Here is a 21,577-nt window from a genome sequence, read left to right as displayed (position 1 = left end):
CGTGAGCACAGAAGCCCCTCTCACACTCTCAACTGCCAAGCGAGTCTTCAAAAAGAATAAATAAATACAGCTATGCTGGGAAGCTGAATCACCCCACTATAAGGAACCGGGTCTCAAAGACCGGAGTGGCATGAAACTCAGCAAGAGGATGTGAAATAGGCCTCAAAAGTGCATTTTTGTGAACCTACATTGATGTGTGTTGATTTATCTGTGCGTGTGTGGTCACCGAGCTGTCTCTTAAACACATAGAGTGCCTCTAATAAATAAATAATTTGAAAATTATGGTTGTTGTTGTGATTGTTATATAGATACTGACACTAAACTGTTTTATAAGCACATGTATTTTGAAACGGACTAAAGGTTCCCATAAATGGTAGCATAAAAAGAAGAGCGAGTTTACAATACAGAATAAACGTGGATTTTTTTTCTTCTGCAGTGAGATGTTCAGTAATTAAATGTCCAAAATTTGCAGTTGAGACTACATGTTGCATCCATTAACTTGGTACTCTTTCACAAAATCTCTCAATTCCTTGCAGAAACGCATATTGACTGACGCTCTGCATGTTGAGGGCGGCAGCTTCTCCTCAATCCATGTTTTTGAATCCAGTAGGTACTGCATGCTGAGAGAGAAAGAGTTCATGTCCGTTAGCTTCGAGTCATCTATTCACAGATATTATCATTGTACTATTTGGATATCATTTAAAATGTAATTTATTTCTGTGATGGGAATTATGAATTTTCAGCAGTCATTACTCTAGTCTACAGTCACACAGTGACTTTCGGAAATCATTCAAATATGCAGACTTGTGCATTTTTTTGCATTTCTTGAAAATATATCAATGTTGAAAACATTGTGCTTATCATTATATTTGTGCAAATGGTGATACATTTCTGCAACCAAAATAACAGCAAATTTAATTAAAAAAAATAAAAAAAAAATGTTTTAATAAAAATCCACTCTCCATTGAATGACCTTCAAGATGATATATGATGTGTTGGAATCAGAAGAAAATACTGCTGTTTGAAACTGACGAAGTAACTTTTAAAGGAAAACTCAAGCTAAAGGTTCCAAAGCAAAATCACCTAACTACATTGCATCATTTCCTCCACTTCCTTTCTTAATATGAATTACAATATAAGCACAATACAGCCATTCTCTTAGAACATACAAATGTTCAGTTACTGCTTGGAACATTGTGATTGCTAGACAAAGGCTTAAGTAACTCATTTTTTTTGAAAAGCTGATTTTTTTATTTTTTTTTTGGCCCGCACCTCAAAATCAGCCTGTGAACATTATGAATCTTATATTTACCTTTTTTTGCATTTAAAATGTCCTTACTGCAATATTTTTGATCAGATGAATGCAGAATATCATATATATATATATATATATATATATATATATATATATATATATATATATATATATATATATATATATATGAATTGTGCAAATGAATCAGAAACAAGTGTTAATTCTGCAGTTAATGTGCCTGAAAAATTGTGAATCACTTTTACACAGAAAACAGAGCCCATCCCCAATAACGTAAAGGCTATGCATAAACGAGGAGATTTTAAATTTTTTTCTATGAATTTTTTTCTATATTCAAAAAAATAGTTTCTTTCAAACATCCCATTTCAATAAATGAATACATGTGAATGTACTTACTTTCCATTTAAGTCTTTGGTGGGGCCATCGTTGCCCATGATGAGGTACGTCTTGCCCTCTTTCAGCTCACCCTTGCAGTGCTTTCTCTTGGCAAACACCCGCGTGCTGTCTGCGTTCACGCTCTCGTCTCCCGCTGAGGGTCGGAGGTTAAACTAGATTAATAAGCTCAGCACTTTGTCCTCCTTATCTAAAACTGATTTTGCTCAGATTGTCATCTGCACTGATTGTAATTACTACAATGCGTGTGACATTACAAATAACAGTAAATACATCTTACAATGTCGGAGGACCACAGTCACAGTTGCTGAATACAACATAAAGCTGCTCTCTTCAGTAACTGAATCCACAATGATTTCAAATGCTGTCAGAAAAACAAAGGGTAAGAATTTTTTTTATATTTCATATTTTGTTAGCATTTGTATAAATATGGAATCACAAACCATAGTCAATGCTGGTGTGGAAACAAGCATAATCGAATCTCTTCTTTTTGGTGATTCCCATGTCAATTGTTTTCTTTTCTGTGAAACAACCTCCTGATGAAACAGACATTATTATTAATTAAACAATTACAATTAATTACAATTAAACATCTTGGCTTAGTGTAGATATGGGTTTGTTTGTTCGAATGATACATGTTTTACTAAGAACCTACTTTCTGCACATTGACACACATCATCTGAGCACAGGAGAGAAACTGCCTTGCTCCTCTTGGGGGCGCTGTACAGCACTGAACATCTCCTGTCTGTGAAAATGACAACCTGGTCTCATAAAAATATGTACCTCTGAGCACTCTATTTTTTATTGGACTCTATGTGCAACGATGCTTTTAGGTGCCCTGCTGCACGTTTCTCCACATTTTCAAAGAGAAATGTCCGCTGAGTGGCTAAAACACAGGTTCGATCGTGGAATAAAAGTTTTACTGCCTCTAGTGTTTATTTCTTTTGGAAACTGCAGTGATATGTACTTGTTGATACGTATTTCGTGTCTCATTAAAATGTGCACCCAGATACGTTTATGCCATGCGAACAGGTAGGAAAATAATGGCTATTGGGTAACGATTATAAATAAAACAATTTAAAAATGGCTTTTGCGTTTAACAATTTATGTATGTTTTTTTTTTTTTTTTTAAACGACATTTACATTTTTTAACAATGTTTAAAATAACTATCAATTAAAAAGTAAATATAAGCTATCTTCAAGATCTATCAAACGTGGCATGCCATTAACAAGTTCAGTTGTTACGGTCCTACATTTTCATAAAAAAAAAAAAAAAAAAAAAAAAAAAAAAGGAATAGCTTGCCTGGCTCATAGTAGTCATAAAAGGTCGCAGGAGCTGGTTGAACCAAACCAATAGCCACACTTTGCTTGGCTCCAAAAGCTATACAGGCCTCACCTTCATCTATCTGAGGGGTGACAGAGATACGACTTGAACTAAGTAAAAGAGTTATGATTAATCATGACTGTGTTTTTGTGTTCATTTCACCTCATTAAAGTACAACAGCACTCTTCCTCGTGTGACCTCATAGTGAGAAATATACATGTCCACCAGATCTTTTAGCTTAGAGAGAACGTTAGAGAAAGAACATCAGCAAAGGAGTCAAGCAAAATGATAAAAAAGACCCATCGTGAGATACAGACAGAAACTTTTAAATGGAGAGTTCAGCCCAAAATGAAAATTCTGTCATTAGTTACTTACTCTCATGTCGTTCCAAACCCATAAGACATTTGATCATCTTCGGGTCAGAAATTATTATAGTTTTGGACATTGTGACAGCAGAGGTTGAAAAATTGTTGAATGAAGTTGTTATTTTTCGTTATTTGGGAACAAAAAGTATTCTTGTAGCTTTGTAAAATTACAGTTGCTGTCTAGGCATGGCCAGAAAATTCTTGGATTTCATCAAAAATATCTTAATTTGTGTTAAGTAATTCAAGCCATAGTTTTCATGTTTGAGTGAACTACTCTTTTAACACTAAAATTACACATTTTATAATAACATACACTAATAATAAATACTGTAATTCCTTATTTATTAAAAAATGTCATCGGATAGGTTTATGGCAGACCTTTTCTAGATCTGTACTGATTGCGTCAAAGCCGCTAAGTAGAGTGATGTCAGCAATGGCCATTCCAGAGAGGTTTCTTCCCTGTGTGTGACTGAGAAAACACAGGTGATCCTGATAACCTCCCGAGCAGCAGATTATGATTAAGATTTACATATTCTCTCACCTGACACACACTGTATAGACTACTTCGTCTTGTGTGTTTTGTGTAGTGTCTCTTTTTTGTCGGCTGCGAGCATCAAACCATTCGATGGCTGACCGAGGGAGATCTTCCTCCTCCTTCCTCTCTTCATCTTGTTCATAGTCCTCGTAGTAATTGTAAGTTTGTTGTACATCACCTTAAATATATATTTTTGAGAATAATTACACAATTCTGCATATTTACAGAAGTAAGGTATGAATTATATGGATAAAGTTCATAACTCACTTGTGTATTCCACTTTTCCCTCCACAGTCACCTTTATTGACAAGTCAGCGCAGTTGGAGTCTTCCTTGTGAGCATAATAAGCCTTTGCCACCTACAGTAATACAATTTTTTATAACAGAATAATAATATTGTTTTGGAATCTTTAACTATTTGTATACATGCTGTGGAAATATTCTTACTTTCATTTTAATTTTCCTTTACCGAAAACGGTTACATCTATTCCCATTCCCACTAGTCTCTGAAAAGACAATAAAATACACAGTTTAGAAGAAATATGCGAAAAGCTAAGATATAATGAAACACCCTTGATAAGAACTGTAAACTTAGAGTGCCACCTAGAGAACAACAGGCCAAATTACAAATTACCAATCTTTTTAAACATACATTTACTTTAATAAAAAAAAAAGATTTCCACACATGATTCCACACTATAAATATATACGTGTTATGAAATGTCTATAATTGCAGTCATTCATGAATTTGTGACATTCTGTTTACCTTTAATTCTATTTCCACTTTTTCGTTTTTGTCCAAAGTCAGCTTTTCCATCTCAGACCTCCCTTGAACGGTGAACTGTGCATTGATTTTAGTGAAGGGGGCTTCAGGTATACTTAGTGCGTATTCCGATAGAGCTTCCAAAGCCACAATAGTGTCCTAAAGTGTGTTTGAATGGTATAGTGTTGGAATTAGTTTGGAATTAGGGTAAAATACATACGGTAGGTACTATTTAGTCTCATTAGACCCACCTGTGTTGATTTAAAACCTCCTTCATAGTTCTCTTGTGAAGACAAGAAGCATGCGGCGCCATTTGCTGTGAATAAGTCATTCTGTGCGAGTGCAGTCAGTAGAGCGTATGCAGTGGTCTCTACTGTTAACGCGCCACTCCGGGGCACACGGGACGTTTTGCCTCATTTAGCAGTCGCACATTGTCATCATCTTTCCAGACAAGACACTCTTCCGCTAATGAGTTAAATTGAGCAGGAGAGAGTAAAGAATTTACAGAAGAAACCAACATTAATAATGAAAGACACATATATTTAAAGTTTCAACACTTAAAATAAAATTGTCGATTTGCCGTAAGATACCTGGTTTTGCAAGACTTCTGAGTTTCTTCCAGGCGGACAGTGACTGAGTTCGGTCAGTGAGGCAGATGGACAAACAGTACGCTGTAATGGCTAACGCGTAAGGTCTTTTAAGATCATCGACCCGGTTAAGAAGGAAGCCGGTGGCCAGAGAGATACTTTTTTTCTAGTGAGCAGCATTAATAAAAGTGTTAGAAAGTTTTACAAAAAGTATTTTTGGCACCTAATGGTGTTCCACATATGGGTTCAGTGTAACATTTTTTATTAATTTCTTCCCGGTCAAACAGTTCTGAATGTGTTATGGGGGTTAAAACGTTCTTTCAGCAGGCTTTCTGTACATATTATAGATATACAGTGGTCCCGCAAAGTGGACACTTTGGGCACTCAAACTAGCCAAATAGCAATCCAAGTGGCATCTCCTAAAACAAATTATGCTAAAGCTTTTCTCAGAATAATCATATATTTATTATATATTACTGTTGGGGTGATTTTCTGGGTATGAAGCAGAATGGCGGTGTAGCTCATTACATCTACACAGTTAGGACTACTGGAACTGTTTTCCGCTCCATGACACGCTTTACTTCAGCGTTCCTCAGTTCCTATGGAAGTCTATGTGAGTATCGCAACTCTGACAGAGCCCATCATGTTTACTTTATTACTTTGTCGTTTGTGCTTTAGATAATTGTGTTTCCTGGTACTTTCTTTTCTGTTTGTTTCATTTATGAAATACTCCTACATTTACATCACCCATTTCTGTCTGCGTTCCCTTGCGTCCAACTTAACAGTGTTCCCCCTAGTGAAAGTGTCCAAATAGTTTTTGATGTCAGTGTAACTGATGCAATGATTGGTTCTTACCACTTCAATTTCTTCTTTATCCAAGTAAGGTAGGGAGCGATAAAGAGCTATCGTGATAAATGCTGTTAAAGAGGCATCTTGCTCAACTCCTCCAATACCTCCCTAAAGAGAAACACTGAACGTCAGTAAATTTTTTTTAGGAATGCAGTTTTTGTTAGTAATATTTCAGTGTTTTATTGTTCTATTAAGTGTTTAACAAGGTGAAACTTTCTGCAAAACTCTTCTTTGTACTGACAAATGATGGAAAACGCTTAAACCTGCATTTCTCTGTGATAGACTGGATTAGCATCGGTGAAGGACCCACTGGAGCTCTGTGTTTTTATCAGATATGTCACGGCGTGGCGGATGTCCTCCTGTGAAATAATCTTCTCTGTTGTTCCTTGCTGTTCAAGAGTTTCTATCTGTCGTTCAGCCACGAGAGACAACACCTTCACCACCAGCGCAGTTAACCTAAGAGAAGTGGAAAGCCTTGTAATACTTCAATATGTTTGGGATCCTAAATCTAAACATTTTATTGTTTGTGCAGCACAAAACAAGCCACATTTGTATGACTCTGAATATTGTTGGCATTTTTACCAGGTGCTTGTGGGATGGTTTAGCCAAGCTCCATAGGATCCATCAGGCTTTTTGAATGTTAAAATCCGTTCATATGCTGTACAGAATAAAGTATGCGTCAAAGCAGGGTATTGCATTACAAAATCAATTTGTTTAAAATCATAGGTCAGGAAAGACGAAATATTAATTCCTAGTAATAAATTCACCCAAAACTATACATTTTATTATGATTTTCTCACTTTTACTTCATTCTAAACCCATGGCTTTCCTACTTCTGTAAAAAATTTAATTTGAAAGTGTGTTTTTCATGCTTTTACCTTGTTTTTTTTTTCACCAATAAAAATGTCTTTCTAAAACAAATTCACATAGAAAAAACAAAAACAAAAAAGCCTCTCTGAATAGCATAGAATCTGAAAAACACCCTCACAGCATCGCTTTGATTTGAATTAAAATAACATCTACTCTGAATAAGGTCTATTCATTGCAAATATTTTACATTTTTACAAATTTCTTATGTGGCATGCAGATGCACTAAACCTTGCTCAATGAAATTCAGCGCTTTGTCTCTGGATCCTGCTTCCAGTTCCAGCCAGCGCTGACTTTTGTCAGGTAGCGGATGGACAAGGCAGTAGGAGACATAAAGATCATAGTCTGCTCTCCACATCCTTTAGGGGCCCGGATCAGATTTTCCACTTTGGATGATGAGAGTAACGGAACGGCAGTGGACTTGGCAAATACTTCTTCTGCGTTCAGAATAAAAAAGAACATATAAAGAAAAGAACAATAAATATCATCAGGCTTGATCATGAACAATAAATTAAGTTGAATAAGAATTATCAGTAGTGGAGAATTTGAAAGCTTTGGACCTTCTAGTTTGACAAAAGGTTGACATCTGTTTCAGGAACAGTGTTGTTTGGGAACAATCCATCAATAAACAAGCGTCGGTCACTTCTACCTGATGAGTTCAGGTTTTTATGGTGAGGTCATAGTCTTTGTCAGATATGAATATGAACTAAATTAAACATGCAATTAAATGACAGCAAACAATCTCACCATCCAGATTTATAGAATAAGTCTGCTCTTCTCTCATTTCCACCCCTTCACTCTGAGAGACAGAAAGACAAGATAGATATTAGAATTGCCAGAGATTCATATAAATATATCACATGAGATAAATGTCAGATTCCCTTACCTTGACCAGTAGCATCTTTTCAATGGTATCCACTCTTATTTCTTCGTTTTCTTCGACTTCATGAAGTTCTATAGTTATAGGGATTTCACCTATTTTCATGGGAACAGCAGGGAAAGTCACAGTTTGAGATGACTGTGACTTTAGACTGATCCGGACAGCAGAAGAGGAAGATGCTGATCCGGTGAACAAAGACCTTCCACTTGTCCCATTCGCACAACGAGCTGACCAGGAAAGTGATGAAGAAGATATAGTAATCTACTGCATTACAGTATATAATATAACAAATAATGTAATGATGAACTGGTAATTTAATAAACATTAGGATATGATATGACTGAATCAATAGTAAAATTATTTTTAATAGACTGGCACAAATATATTACTTGAGGTAACAATATTTTAAAGATCAAATGTATTTATTGTAAATATAATTGATTTTTTATTTTATTTTATTTACTGTGAATGCATAATTATTATTGCTAAAGTCATATTTCTGGGGAAAAAATTAACTCAAACAAACCTCCCTTTCCATCTTGCCATAATTAAATATCACTGCAACTATAGACAGTTGCTCAAAGCGTTTAACCGAATAGGGCAGCCTCAAGGAAATAAACACTGATTTAAATACAGTAAGGTCAATTGGCTCCGCCACACAAAAACCTGCAAACAATAAAAGTTAAATGTTTAGTACTTTGTTGGATTAAAATGAAATTTGACAGCAGTGAGAGGAAAATTACCATGGGATGAAGAAAAACTTAGAGACTGGATCTCCCATGTGGTGATAGAGTGTGGTAAATGGATTTTGTGCCTGGAAGAAAGACAATTAAACCGTTATTCAAGACATTTGTAAATCTTAAAATTGTTTTAAAGGAAATCCAAAGGAACTTTTACATTTTCAATTTCATTTGAACTGAATTGACAAAATTATTCAGACTTTTAATATCTCATGCACATAAACAACTGAGTACGACTGCTTTAAAATTACAGGCAGACAACCTACTCACCTAACTTTTTCTTTCACGTCAATCTGCTTAAACTCAAAGCTTGGAGGGAAATATCGGCGAACTGAATCTGTCCCTACGTCTAAGAAATCCTCAACCTCATTTGAATTAACAGCTGTGGGAATAAAATAATGGTGCATCATTTGTTACAGAAAAATGTGACTACTTCACTGATTACTGACTTGTGCATGATAGCTTTTTATTAAGATGTTGATACTCACTTCTACTCACTGCTGTTCTTTGGTCCTCTTTTTCTTTTTTATCTCTTAGCTTGGTTGCAAATTCACAGCACTCTTGGAAGACTTCCACGCATTCTTTGCTTTCTGTTTTGCTAACTCTTTTCGCTCGATCCTTGCAACTAAACTTCATAGGAATCAGGGTGAAGCCATGGCGACAGCATTTCTGCAGTTCTGCTTTCTTAAATGCAGCTTCTACACAACAAAAGTGATGAGCGAGAGAAACTGACAGTAATTGGACGCGGATCAAAGCTAGAGCAATTTCTCATTCTGATCATGCCTCCATATTGAAATATATAAATGCCGAGCGCATCTTTGGATTATGAAAACATAAGCTTTGCGTTCATGCAAAAAATATTAATCATTCACACAGACAATAATATACCTTTTCTAGCCATTTCTGCTTGAAGATCTATAGAACGTTTGTTGCGTCTAAAACCAGACTCGCAGCTGAAACCTAGGCGCATAATAAATGTATAAATATTATATGCATATTGTGACATCTCTTGTAACAACCCGATAAAACCAGTTTGATTCTTTCTCGAGCATTATTTGATACCTTTTCTCATCATTGAACGGAACGAGGTTGAGTGGGAGATGAAGGCCAGGCCAGCATCATTAAAAACAGCAGCTGTGTTCTCTCCACCGCCATACGAACACCCCAGATCATAAGACTGCATGGAGAGAACACACCTTCACACAGGAAAACAGGATACAGTAAAGGAATTTAAGACCATATAAAAATATTCAATGTCTAATTGGTTTAAGTTTTTGACTGAAAAACTCACCTGTTTTGGAGTGAGTTTGTTTTGAGCACCCAGGGCGTAAATGGCTTTGTCCACAACTAGTAAGGCCACTTTTGCATTCTTTTGCTCTCCTACGTCAATGTCGAGCTCGACGGTATCATCTGGATGGTATCTATGGTCTTCGTGCAGTTTTATCTCAAGCTAAATAGGAGATGGGACAGCAGTACTGTAACCATTTGGCAATTTTTATTTTTATTCGTGCTGTATACCTTTATTATGAGCTTACAAAAACGGTTAAAAATGTGAAATGGTTTGTATACCTTTCCCTCACACATGTCTTCTACATCTATCCATTCTGAGTTTGCAACGACGTCACCGTCTGTGTCATAGTAATAGGCGATCACTCTGAAGGACGGGATCATCTCTGGACGGATACGGATGGGTATTTTTACTTCAGAACCTGATGCAACAGAGCTCGCTGATCTCAGCATGCCTCTGCTGAGAATCTGAAGAAACATACGCATGTTTATAAAACATTAGTTCAAAAATGTAGCAAAAATACCTCCTAATCATTGTTAAATCACGATAAACATGTTAGAGAAGCAAGTGTGTCCGACAGTATTGTCTTCAGAGTTTAAATAAAATAAATAATAATGTATTGCAATACATTACTTACCATATAATATATTTTCCCATCTTCTGGTTTGCCTTCGATATAAAATGTAACATCTAGAGACTCTTCTAGTGACAGGACTTTATTAGTCACAGTGATATGCAGGAAACTGTTTGTTGAGGATTTCATTGGGTGCACTACTTTTGTTGACTTGATATCATCCACTGTTGCCTGTAGAAATTAATACGTAAAAATTATACAGCTCGCACAAGACACTTTTTAAGTAGGCTTGTTTGACTCTGCCCACACAAACCAGTAGTCTAAAACAGGCTTTGTAGGTATTGAAAATGCTTTATGTACTAACCTGCACTGAAACTGAAGATGGTGTTCCTTCCAAGTTAAAAATCTGAAATGCGACTCCATCTTTATTAGTTTTAACATCTTTATGCTTTTCTGTTGTGCTTGGGACATGTAGGTTCACTTGAACACCGTTAGCTGGGGAACCATTTGGGTAACGGACTGTGACCTAGCCAAAAACAGACACTGATATTATCATAGCACAAAATGATCAAAAATATGTTAACTACCATTATGAATTACTGCGAGCATGATTCATGACGGTATCGTAATGATGCATTGAACTAAGAAAAGAGATTTGACTTTATCAAATGATGTTTTCTTTACCACAACTTCAAAGGGGAATTTAGGCGTGTAGAACGATCTTGTCCGCGACAGATCCACATTGTACTGGCTCAAAACAATGGGAAGGAAAGCTTCTGATTCCTGTACCTCACCACCTTGAAAGACGTGCATTTTATTTTAAGAGCAATCCTGTCAGCTAAGAATGTTTTACATTTTAACTAACTAATGGTAGCATTAATGAATCTTAAATTATTACTTAAAATATCCGTGACCGAGACAGCAATGTAGAATTGGGCCTGAGTTGCTGCTAATTCTTCTAATGATGAATTCAGTTTTTGACTGAGATCTGAAATTTTAACTGTAATCTCGGCTTTGCCTGCTTTCACCTGAAAAAAGGGGAAGACACAATATTAAAGAGTGATCAGTGTAATCTGGTAATGGACTTATTTGTCTTGGAGACACAAGAAGTGATGGTTTCTACTCACAGATCCAGTTTGCTCCAGTCCCTTGATGAATTCAATTTCTCCAGGATTATTCTCTGACTCATCCTTTTTTATCCCAAACCGACAGTGGAAACCACCATGAATGGTTTTGCCATATGCGTACCTTTCAAATGATTAAAAAAAACCAATGCGCAAACAAAAAAACATGTGTAACCTATTGTCTCAAATTTTGTAATTTCATACATACAGGTTTAAAATATATAACCCCAATTCCACAGAAGCTGGGACGTTTTGTAAAAGGCAATAGAATCAATTTGTTCATTTTCTTTAACCCTTATTTAATTGGCAGAAGAACAAATTAATGATTCCCTGAGTTTAACAGATCAATGTATATGTATTTCGTAAATATGAGTAATTTGTTTTTTGGCGTCAAAAAAAGTTACATAAGAGTCCAAATAAGCAGAATGAGTTCACAGTAAGCAGGTGAATTGGTAATAGGTCAGAGTATTATGTCAAACAAATCAAATCACATTTCACAATGCAAAATGGCAAAGAATGTAAGTCTTTCACCATGTATAATACATAATATTGTGATTCAGGGAATCCAGAGAAATCATATTGGGCAAGGTAGGAAATCTCAACTGAATGCGCTTGACCTTTGAGCTCTCAACCGTCATGCTGCTGTGTTAAATATAGCTACACGGGCTCAAGAGTACCTCAGAAAACCAACACTGTCATTTACCACAGTCTGCTGCTGCATCTAGAAATGCAACTTGAATATCTGTTACTTTAGGACAGCGGTCGGGGAACTATGGCTCATGAGCCGCAGACTCTTTGACAAAAATCATGCTGCTTGCCAGACCTCTCATTCTTTAGCAACAAATGATCTATAACAAACATTAGACATCACTAGAGATCAGCAATTCCGTTGTTGTAAAGCCTGCATAAATTGATTCTACGGTTTGGAGGTGACTGGCACATGTGAGGAGGTACTACTGACATGAAGGCATATATTAGGATTTTATAGAGATGTATATTGCCATCAGGAGGATGTCTTTCATGGGAAGTTTCAAGCCTGGTCAAAAAATGTGCTTGCAAAACTAGTATCCTCAATAAAATCACAAGGAAAGTTGATGTGACAGTGTTAAACATGCCTCTTTCCCAACTTTCTTGAACTTTCTTGTTGGTCAGTGAACATTTTGGACATTTTTTGGACATTTTCTCTTTGTATTTTTGCCAATTGAATACAAGTTAAAGGAATGAACAAATCACAGGTTATTGTATTGCATTTGTACAAACTTCTCTGTAATTGGTGTTGTAATACAAGATTGGAACGGTATATAAGATAAGTAAGGGTATATAATGACACAGTTCGAATTATCCCTTTAAGGCCATTATTTGATCTGAATGTGAACTTACGAGGCTTTAATGGTGAATATATATGTCTCGTCATTCACAAGCAGAAATGTTTTCTCTGAATGAATAGAAACCTCAAAGCTGGGAAGAACTGACAAAAAGAATTGTATTTGAGTTAGATGCAGTACAATATCTATAAATAAAGAGATCATTCATTTTATAGACATATTAGGTATAATACGTTCTAATTGTTTCATTTGACCTACCAAATTTCTGGACCTTGAATTCACGCACGCAGCATTTTTCTCATCACCTTTGTAGTGTGCTATAATCTTCCATACACCAGGTCTAGAGAGATTAATTTAAAAGTCTAATATGGACTGAAATAAATACAGCAGATTCATAATGGTGTCATCATAGAGCGAAGAGCATGCTAATATTTATTTTCATAACCATCAGTTGTCTATGCAATAGGGTTTTGATGTTGACTTTGTATTCAGATTGAGATGGACTTACTTTGCGATATCAGGGATGTGGTAGTCCTTTGACAGAACAGCGCCTAAAACTTTGTATGATGATTTCTTAATCTTGTTCCCTTCAGCATTCTGTGGTACAGATAAAGGCCAGACAGGTTAGACAGAGGGCTCATGCTTTTTAATTTGCTCAGTAAGCTGAAAACACTTCATTTCACAGTGTTCTTGTTACACATATACTTATAAAGTAATAACAGTACATGATGCATAATTAAAATTTGAATTTGATCATTGCAACATGAAACTATACTTAAACAAAGTGTTGTAAATGAACATTATTTAGTCCTTAAATATACAATTTGATTGTATTAAGGATTATAGGATAATTATAATATCATTGTAACCATTCTTTTTTACGTACGTATATATGGACAAACACTATTTCCGATTTTGGTCGCATGGAGTGGTCGAAAGTGAAAATCCTGAACGAAACTGGGAAACACACATAACTATAGGTTAAATACACCACAGTAAAATGCAAACAATCGACCTTTGACATGCTGAACTCATTTTATGAGAGGTGCTAAAAGAAAAGTTTTCATTGTTCACACCACATTTAAACTAGAAAATGATAACAGATAAGAATTGTGCATTGATTGTTTAGAAATTGTCATCAGCTAAATGATTTTACTTAAAGATCAGTCATTTTTTAAATGTTTATGTTAAAGTGGACATATTATGGATTACGAAAAGTTCAAATTTTGGGTTTGGGTGTCCCAAACAGGTTGACATGCATGCAAGGTCAAAAAACAAAAAAAATGCCATTGTTCTGAGAAACAATAACTTTCTACACAGTGCACAGATTTAAAACATTGCAGGATGTTTTCATTCACTTCATTACAGGCTGCATGAAAGTTTACTTTCAGAACTCCATACTAAGGGAACATTTATAATTCACATATGTAACTTTTAAGTATCCTTTTTAAGAAAGCATGACAAACAGGCAAAAATAATTTTTCAAAAAGTTTGAAGCATTGCCCTGTTTATTCGTCTGCTAGTTTGACGTCACTGCAAGTGGATTTTCACAAACTGAAAGTGTTATCTTGTACCTAACTCTTCCTTACGAGTTATTATGGCAGCTCCAGGAATTGCGCAAACAGGAATCTTACATATTTTTAATTTAACTTCAACTCATCAAAATTATACCGGCCTTGGAAAAAGTCTCATTCTTAAGCTATTATTCGGTGGATGCTAAGTGTCATTGACATTATTTTTCATGCACATTTCGAAGACGTCATGTTAATTGTACCTTTCTGTGTGGGGTTGTATACAGGTTGGTTCGTCTGAATAAAGATGTAGCCACTGTGTTTGGAGACCAGGACACGGGTCTGCCGTTTCTGACCATCAACTTCACAGGCCAGGTTGAGATAGGGAGGCTCTCCGTTGATCGATTTCAGGTCTGAACTTTTACTTTCAAATATCTTGAAGAGGAAATACACAGAAATAAAATAAAAATAAATAAAATGTAACTATTTTAAATGAAAGGAAGAGTAAATTGTACAAATGCTATAGAGAGAGAGAGAGAGAGAGAGAGAGAGAGAGAGAGAGTCTATATTGTCTATATATAACTAATTTCAAAATGGTGAAATTAGGTGAAAATAAATCTAACTAATTATTCTGTGTATTTATAGCTAATGTCATCCTACTAAAATAAGCTAAAGGTCTTGGTATAAACTCATTTGATTTTACCTCAAGATTCACTGCTTCAAACTGTCCCTTTTGGGTGATTGTTTTGGTCTCCTTTGTGGTCATGGGAACACGCATCTCTGTTTCTAACTGACAGGACACGGGCTTGCCAAGCAATGCCTCCCCCACCTGAATCCATATGGGTTCTTTCACACCAACATGAAAAACACTCGGAGCAGTGATTAGGAAACTGACACACACACACACACACACATAAAATTCTTATTATAGATCAAATCGCATGTATTATTTTTTTTCAGAGTAAAACTACACAATAAAAGAGAAAATATGTAAATCATAAGAAGTTATCATTTCAGGGTAGAAAGGAAGGTATACCTGAATGCAGATTTGGGTTTGTTTTCAGGTGATGTTGTTAGAGTTTAATTACACAGGAATGCTTTATAAATGCGTTTTGTTAACATAAGGTAACATTAACATTAACTAACAATCACAAATACTCCAAATGCATTTATTAAATCTCAGTTTATGTTAATTTTAACATGTGCCTTACTAATACATTATTAAACTCAAAGGTTGTTTGGATTAATATTATGTAATAGGACCTGAATTTAAAAGAACACTGAGCAGTGAACAGTTATAATATATACAGTATATATAATATTCTGTATACAAATGAAATTATTAAGTTTAGTCAGGATTAACTGCAAATTATTTAGGCGTGTAATTATGCATAATTTAATGTTATACTATAGTATGTAATTACATGTAATTTGATGTAACACAGTGTGATAACTCCTCTACAAAAATTACTTATTATTATGACTGCAACTTTTATTACATTAAAATCCACTCCCATTAAATTGCATTAATTATCTGCCAGGTTTTAGAAAGCATACATTGTGCACAACAGTAAGCTAAAAAAACATAAACACTGGTATTAGTTAACACTGTATGTTTATTTTTAAATGAATTTAATTTTTTTATATTATTTTTATTGCACAACATAGGTGTCATAACTAGAAGGCCTTCTCTTGTAACTACAAGTTATAGTTACACTTTGTTATTTTAAGTTTCATGTTATATTTTCTTACTCTTATAATAACAATACATTTAGCGCTAATACATACAAGAAGCCCTAAATCAAACCTTAATCCTAACCTTAACTATATAGTAAGTACAGGTAATTCATTAATGTTATTCAGCACCTAAATATATAATTAAACTGTTACAAGGGTACCTTAAAATCAAGTGTAATCATTAATACTAGTAATTATTATTATAATTCTTATATAATACTTGCCTCTTTTTATTCTCTCCCTGAGCGGCAGAACATGTACACAGCAGCAGATAGAGAAGAGGACGCATGTGGACCTCCATGATGAGTGTGTTATTCCTGTGTGAGCAGGAGAGGATTCAAAGATTTTTGTCTCTCAACTCTGCTAATATTGCACAAGAGCAACTGAGTGAATGTTATTATGGAGATTAATGGGGTTATCAGAGTTCTGTCATTGCACAACCAGGGCTGTGCTCTCTCATTGGATACACACTTAAAATGTCTTCTCCAAAGTCACGTGATTTAAAAGAAATTTAAACAAATATGGCAAAAATCAATGATTTGATGTGTTTTGGCTCAATTCTGTTTGGATTAGTGGTACATTTTGAAAGTCAGTATTATGGTCTTTCATTGGATATCATTTTCCTTAAATAAACATGTGATTTACAAGAAATGAAATTCTGTTTATTTCAAGAGAAAAGTTTGGGATTTTACTTTTTTTTTTTTTTGTAATGAAAACAAAGAAATATTTCAACGTAGAAATGTTGTCCTGAGCATCAAAATAATTTGACAAATTCTTTGAACAGATTATGCTGGATAACATGATCATCAGGTCTTGTACAAATATCTGGAGCCCATGCAGTACAATGCTAAAAAATGTTGATTAAATAGCTATTAAATGCAGGCATTTTTAATTCATAGTACTGTATAAAGTCTGTAAACAGTGTGAAGAAATGTTATTAAATAAATATTTTTCAATATGACTCAGCATAAATGAGTGTTTGTTCTTCATTTTCTTAATAATTGTAATAAATATGCTTTTAATAAAATGCTATTGTAACTAGATTTCAGTTTATAGGAAACATAAAGAAGTATAATGAAGTATGCTGTAAAATGATGTATTATTATTTACTATAACTGTATTATGTTTGGAAAGAAAATTGTATTTCAGTCTTTATACTTCAAAATGTTGATCTCAACCCCTCCCTTGCGTGTGTGTGTGTGTCTAACAGAGATTAGCCTGGTCAGTGGGCCTGTTGTGCTTTGACCTGGTCATTTGCATTTCTTCAATAATACTATTCTCTTGATCTTCTATTTTAAATCTTCTACACAAGCTGTCCTTACCCCTTTCTAGAGAAATCACCCCACATAATTAACTTAACCGTTTCTCATTGTTAAATAACAGTTCTTTCATGCTAATTCTGTTTTTAGTTAAAATAAAGACAAATAAAGTAAATTAAAATCTTTAAGGAATGTGGTCGGAAATGCCAATTAGCAAATCAGGTTGGTTCTGTTAAAATGTACACAATATGCAACTGAACTCTATAAGTCAAAAACACTTTCATGAAATTTGTTTTTCCATAAATATTTTATTTGATGCCCAAAGGATATTTTAGGATTTGTTCCCAAATATGATTCCTTTAGTCATTTTTAAAGGGATAGTTAATCAAAAAAACAAAAACTAAACTCTGTCATCTTCTTTTCACCCTCATGTCATTCCAGACCTGTATGAGTTTTTTCATTTGCTTTGAAGAATGTGGGTAACCAAAAAGTTACTGCCATCGACTGTTTGATTACCCAAAATCTTCAAAATAATTATTTTGTGCTCAACAGAAGAGAGAAGCTCATACAGGTTTGAAATGACATGATGACAGTGTTTTCATGTTTGGGTGTCCATCCCTTAGAAGGCATATTCCAGACCGATGAGAGCAGCTAGCCAAAGGCGTGATGTCCATCCACAACTCCTGCACAATAATCAGGAAGACACAAGAATTGCGTTTGGACAATCAGTCTCTGACTGCCGGGTTGTAGAGGACAGAAAAAACTGGACAAGGCCACAGAAATCCAAAACAGTCCAACAGCTACAGGATGACCCCAAAAGTCTTCTGAAACATAGGGTAAATCATACATATACGCTCATAAAGTGCATTATATTATTTAATAAAATGTGAGTGAATTAATTCTTTAAAAAAAAAGAATGAAGAGTTTCTCCCTAAACTTCTATTTATCATCATGACTCTGTATCAACATTTCAAATAAACTACATCCAAAATGCTATACTGTTTAATTTACTGAAAATCCCATGATACTATCATTCTTTTCCACCTTACCTTTCATTCCATTGCCCAATTTCATCACTCATGAACTTCAAATGTTGTTGATAAATCCATTCAGGAGTTCTGTGGTCAGTGACCGTCTTGGTCAGCGTCTTGTTCTGTCTCTGTCGGTATCTGTGTGTGTCCACATCTTTCTCTCCCTTTCCTTCTATCCATCTCATTACATGCAGCAGTGGGGTTGCCTAAGAGACCAGGCCTGAAAAGAGAACATCTCTTGTACTACAATACATGGAGAAAGTGACACAGGATTGGGGGTGGGGGGTCGAAAGAGAGGGAGAAAAGAGAGGAGAAGTAGAGATGACAGGTGGATGGATGCAAGAATAACTACATTGGTTTGTGTAGCTACGTTGGAGATAGTCAATCGTTTGGAGAGAGTGTCTAAAGCCTTTGAGTTGGATTTAGAAAATATGGCTTGATGATATGCTTTTTCCAAGACTTTATACAAAAGTTGTTAGTAAAATTTGCTTTTACAATAAAATCGGAGTTGATCTATGATCTGGCTTATTACAGATTAACAAATAGAACACTGCTGATTTAAAAAAATCTATCAACTGAAACTCAAGCAGACATTTGAGGAAATCAAACAGTGATCGTCATGAATTTTTTTACTTATTTTTTGTAACAAAATACATTAAAAGTCTATCTATCTATCTATCTATCTATCTATCTATCTATCTATCTATCTATCTATCTATCTATCTATCTCTTAACACTCTTATATGTCATTGTCACAAGTAGGTATTTAAACAGACCAAGTATTAACCTTTGGTGCACAATGCATTTTGAAGCTTAGTTTAGTTTAGTTTATTTAGTTCTTTGAGCTTTTAGGAATAAAATTTGAGTCTGGCGTATGATAGAAAGAGCAGAAAAATGCCTTGACATACATTGAAGAAAGGACACAAGCCATGTCTAGTGTACAAAATATCAGAGATATGGACACTTTTGAACTGGTAAACGACCACACAGTAATGCCTTAGAACCCCCACAGAACACCTTTTCAAATACTGGAAGGATGTAATACTTAAAATGTACTTCCTTCGTTTTGAGTTGTTGGTTTTTAACTATATTCCTAAGCACCTCTGGTTTGTTGACTCTTTGGGCTTAGTGACTCTAAGTCAAATCACTTCCTTTATGAAATGTTCCTTTAGTAGGATGGCGCATATATATTACCACTGACCACTGTGTTACCATGGCAAACTTCACACAAAAGGGTGTGGCGTGGGAAAGACTCACTGAGGTCAGGAGTGAGGGTCAGGAGGTCAGGGATCACCAGCAGCTGGACAACACACAAGAGGAGAGGAGGGTGAGAAAGGAGCAGGGGCAGTGGGACTGCAGCTGCTGACACAGGGGCTTCAACAAGACATTAACATTGAACTGCGCAATAATAAAGGATATTGATGAGGGTTTGTGCGAAATCCATGGAGCGGTCTTTAGTTGACATGCCCAGATCTGCAGAAAACCCGCTAATGTGTAACGGTCCATGCCTATTAACAAGAGTGATTTTGTGACATCTGTTTCCAACTCTTATTGGTATTATGTACCATGTTTTTGTGAGATCCAGTGCATGCAGAATGTCCCAGGATTGCTTCCTGAAAGCAGTAACAAAAATCTGCATAAGCAGACAATATTTATCTTATCTATAACCTGAATTCCAGAAATGTTGAGATGGTTTTTAAATTGCAAAAAATGAGCTCATTTCAAATTTTAATGCCTGCTACAGGTCTCAAAATAGCTGGCACAAGGACATGCATCACCACTTCTTTTTAAAACAGCTTGAAGATGTCTGGGCATCAAAGTTATGCATTTCTGGAGTTTTGGTGTTGGGATTTTCAGCTGCTGAAGAATTTGTGGTCATCTTTGATGTATATTTTGACAAATGTTCTCTATAGGTAAAAGATCTGGACTGCAGTTCAGCACCCGGAGATGATCTATCATGATTTTTGCATGATAGAGATTTAGTTGGCATCTGCAGAAGACACGGCGAATTATGTTTAACAACAGAGATTTCTGGAAAAATTCCTGGGCCTATTTAGTAATGGCAGTGACAGAATCATGCTGATGAATCAGTGTCGTCTGAAGACCCAAAATCCATGAGCATCTAACAAAGGTCTTCGGCCTTGTCTCTTATGCACAAAGATTTCTCCAGTTTCTCTGAATATTTTGATGATGTTGTGCACTGTATATGATTAAATTTTTAAAGTCTTTGCAATTTGACATTGAGGAACATTGTTTTTATATTATCCCACAATCTTTTTATGCACTCTTTCACGGTTTGGCAAGCCTCTGCCCAACTTTACTTTTGAGAGACTCTGTCTTTGTAAGATACTGCTTTTAAAGCTAATCATGTTACAGACCTGATGTCAATATAAGTTAATTAGTTGTTAGATGTTCTTTTTTATCTTGAATCCATTCAAAATGTCTATCTATCTATCTATCTATCTATCTATCTATCTATCTATCTATCTATCTATCTATCTATCTATCTATCTATCTGGATTGGGGAATAAAATATGTAGTTAAAAACGCTATAGTTTTTATGTTATTATAATTGATTTCAAATTAAAATTTAATACGGAATTAATGTCATGGCAGGATTGATTGTGCAGTTTCAGGCTGAGATGACTGTGGTCTAAAGTACCAATGCAGGTCCATGCTCCTTTCTTTCAGGGAAGAGTGAAGGTGAGGTCAGCCGTGCTAAGGTCAGGTTGACATATTTGCGGGGTTTGTCCTTGGGGGTCAAGGGGAATCAGGCAAAAGAACAACTAAGGGGACAATGGCAATATGCAAATGAACAGCGAGATGGTCCATTTGGCTGCTGATTTACATTCCCATATGTCCTCCATGAGAACCTGCATTGTCTAAGAGTAATCAGATTTCTATGAAAATGTCAGTTTTTTTTTTTTTAAAGGCCAACATTTTTTAAAAGTCCAACATTTCTTGTGGAGTGGATTGTAGAGATTCTAACTAAATCTTTATAACTTTATAACTCTTTATAACTAAATCCACTTATGTTTCAAAGTTTTGATGCATGTGATGACCCTCTTACAATAAAAATGAAGTGAAAACATGCAAGTACTAACTTTGACAGCCCAGAAAATATATTTTTTAATATATTTAAATGTACTTAAA

General features: G+C 35.2%; 1 protein-coding gene across 1 annotated transcript; it reads right to left on the bottom strand.

Annotated features, from left to right (window-relative positions):
- Positions 1–323: 323 nt before the first annotated feature.
- On the bottom strand, positions 324–16,505 carry c4b (complement 4B (Chido blood group)). Its single transcript, XM_043260699.1, is given in 46 exon segments — positions 324–620; positions 1,670–1,802; positions 1,947–2,030; positions 2,110–2,202; positions 2,322–2,411; positions 2,970–3,072; positions 3,153–3,227; positions 3,734–3,824; positions 3,897–4,068; positions 4,158–4,250; positions 4,338–4,395; positions 4,656–4,811; positions 4,904–5,064; positions 5,067–5,117; positions 5,243–5,405; positions 6,095–6,196; positions 6,352–6,544; positions 6,671–6,746; positions 7,187–7,258; positions 7,261–7,392; positions 7,516–7,533; positions 7,536–7,604; positions 7,703–7,754; positions 7,842–8,020; positions 8,023–8,062; positions 8,362–8,501; positions 8,579–8,649; positions 8,846–8,957; positions 9,064–9,273; positions 9,464–9,535; positions 9,638–9,760; positions 9,854–10,025; positions 10,145–10,330; positions 10,501–10,668; positions 10,802–10,963; positions 11,122–11,234; positions 11,336–11,465; positions 11,565–11,685; positions 12,942–13,029; positions 13,145–13,174; positions 13,177–13,226; positions 13,395–13,483; positions 13,773–13,843; positions 14,661–14,832; positions 15,101–15,287; positions 16,359–16,505. Coding segments are annotated over 46 exon segments (5,142 nt in total). The 5' UTR covers positions 16,436–16,505; the 3' UTR covers positions 324–478.
- Positions 16,506–21,577: the final 5,072 nt, after the last annotated feature.

This window comes from Puntigrus tetrazona, chromosome 16, assembly GCF_018831695.1.
Source record: "Puntigrus tetrazona isolate hp1 chromosome 16, ASM1883169v1, whole genome shotgun sequence".
Classification (NCBI taxonomy): domain Eukaryota; kingdom Metazoa; phylum Chordata; class Actinopteri; order Cypriniformes; family Cyprinidae; genus Puntigrus; species Puntigrus tetrazona.
Note: the sequence above shows the minus strand (reverse complement) of the source record. Positions and strands in the feature narration are given on the sequence as shown.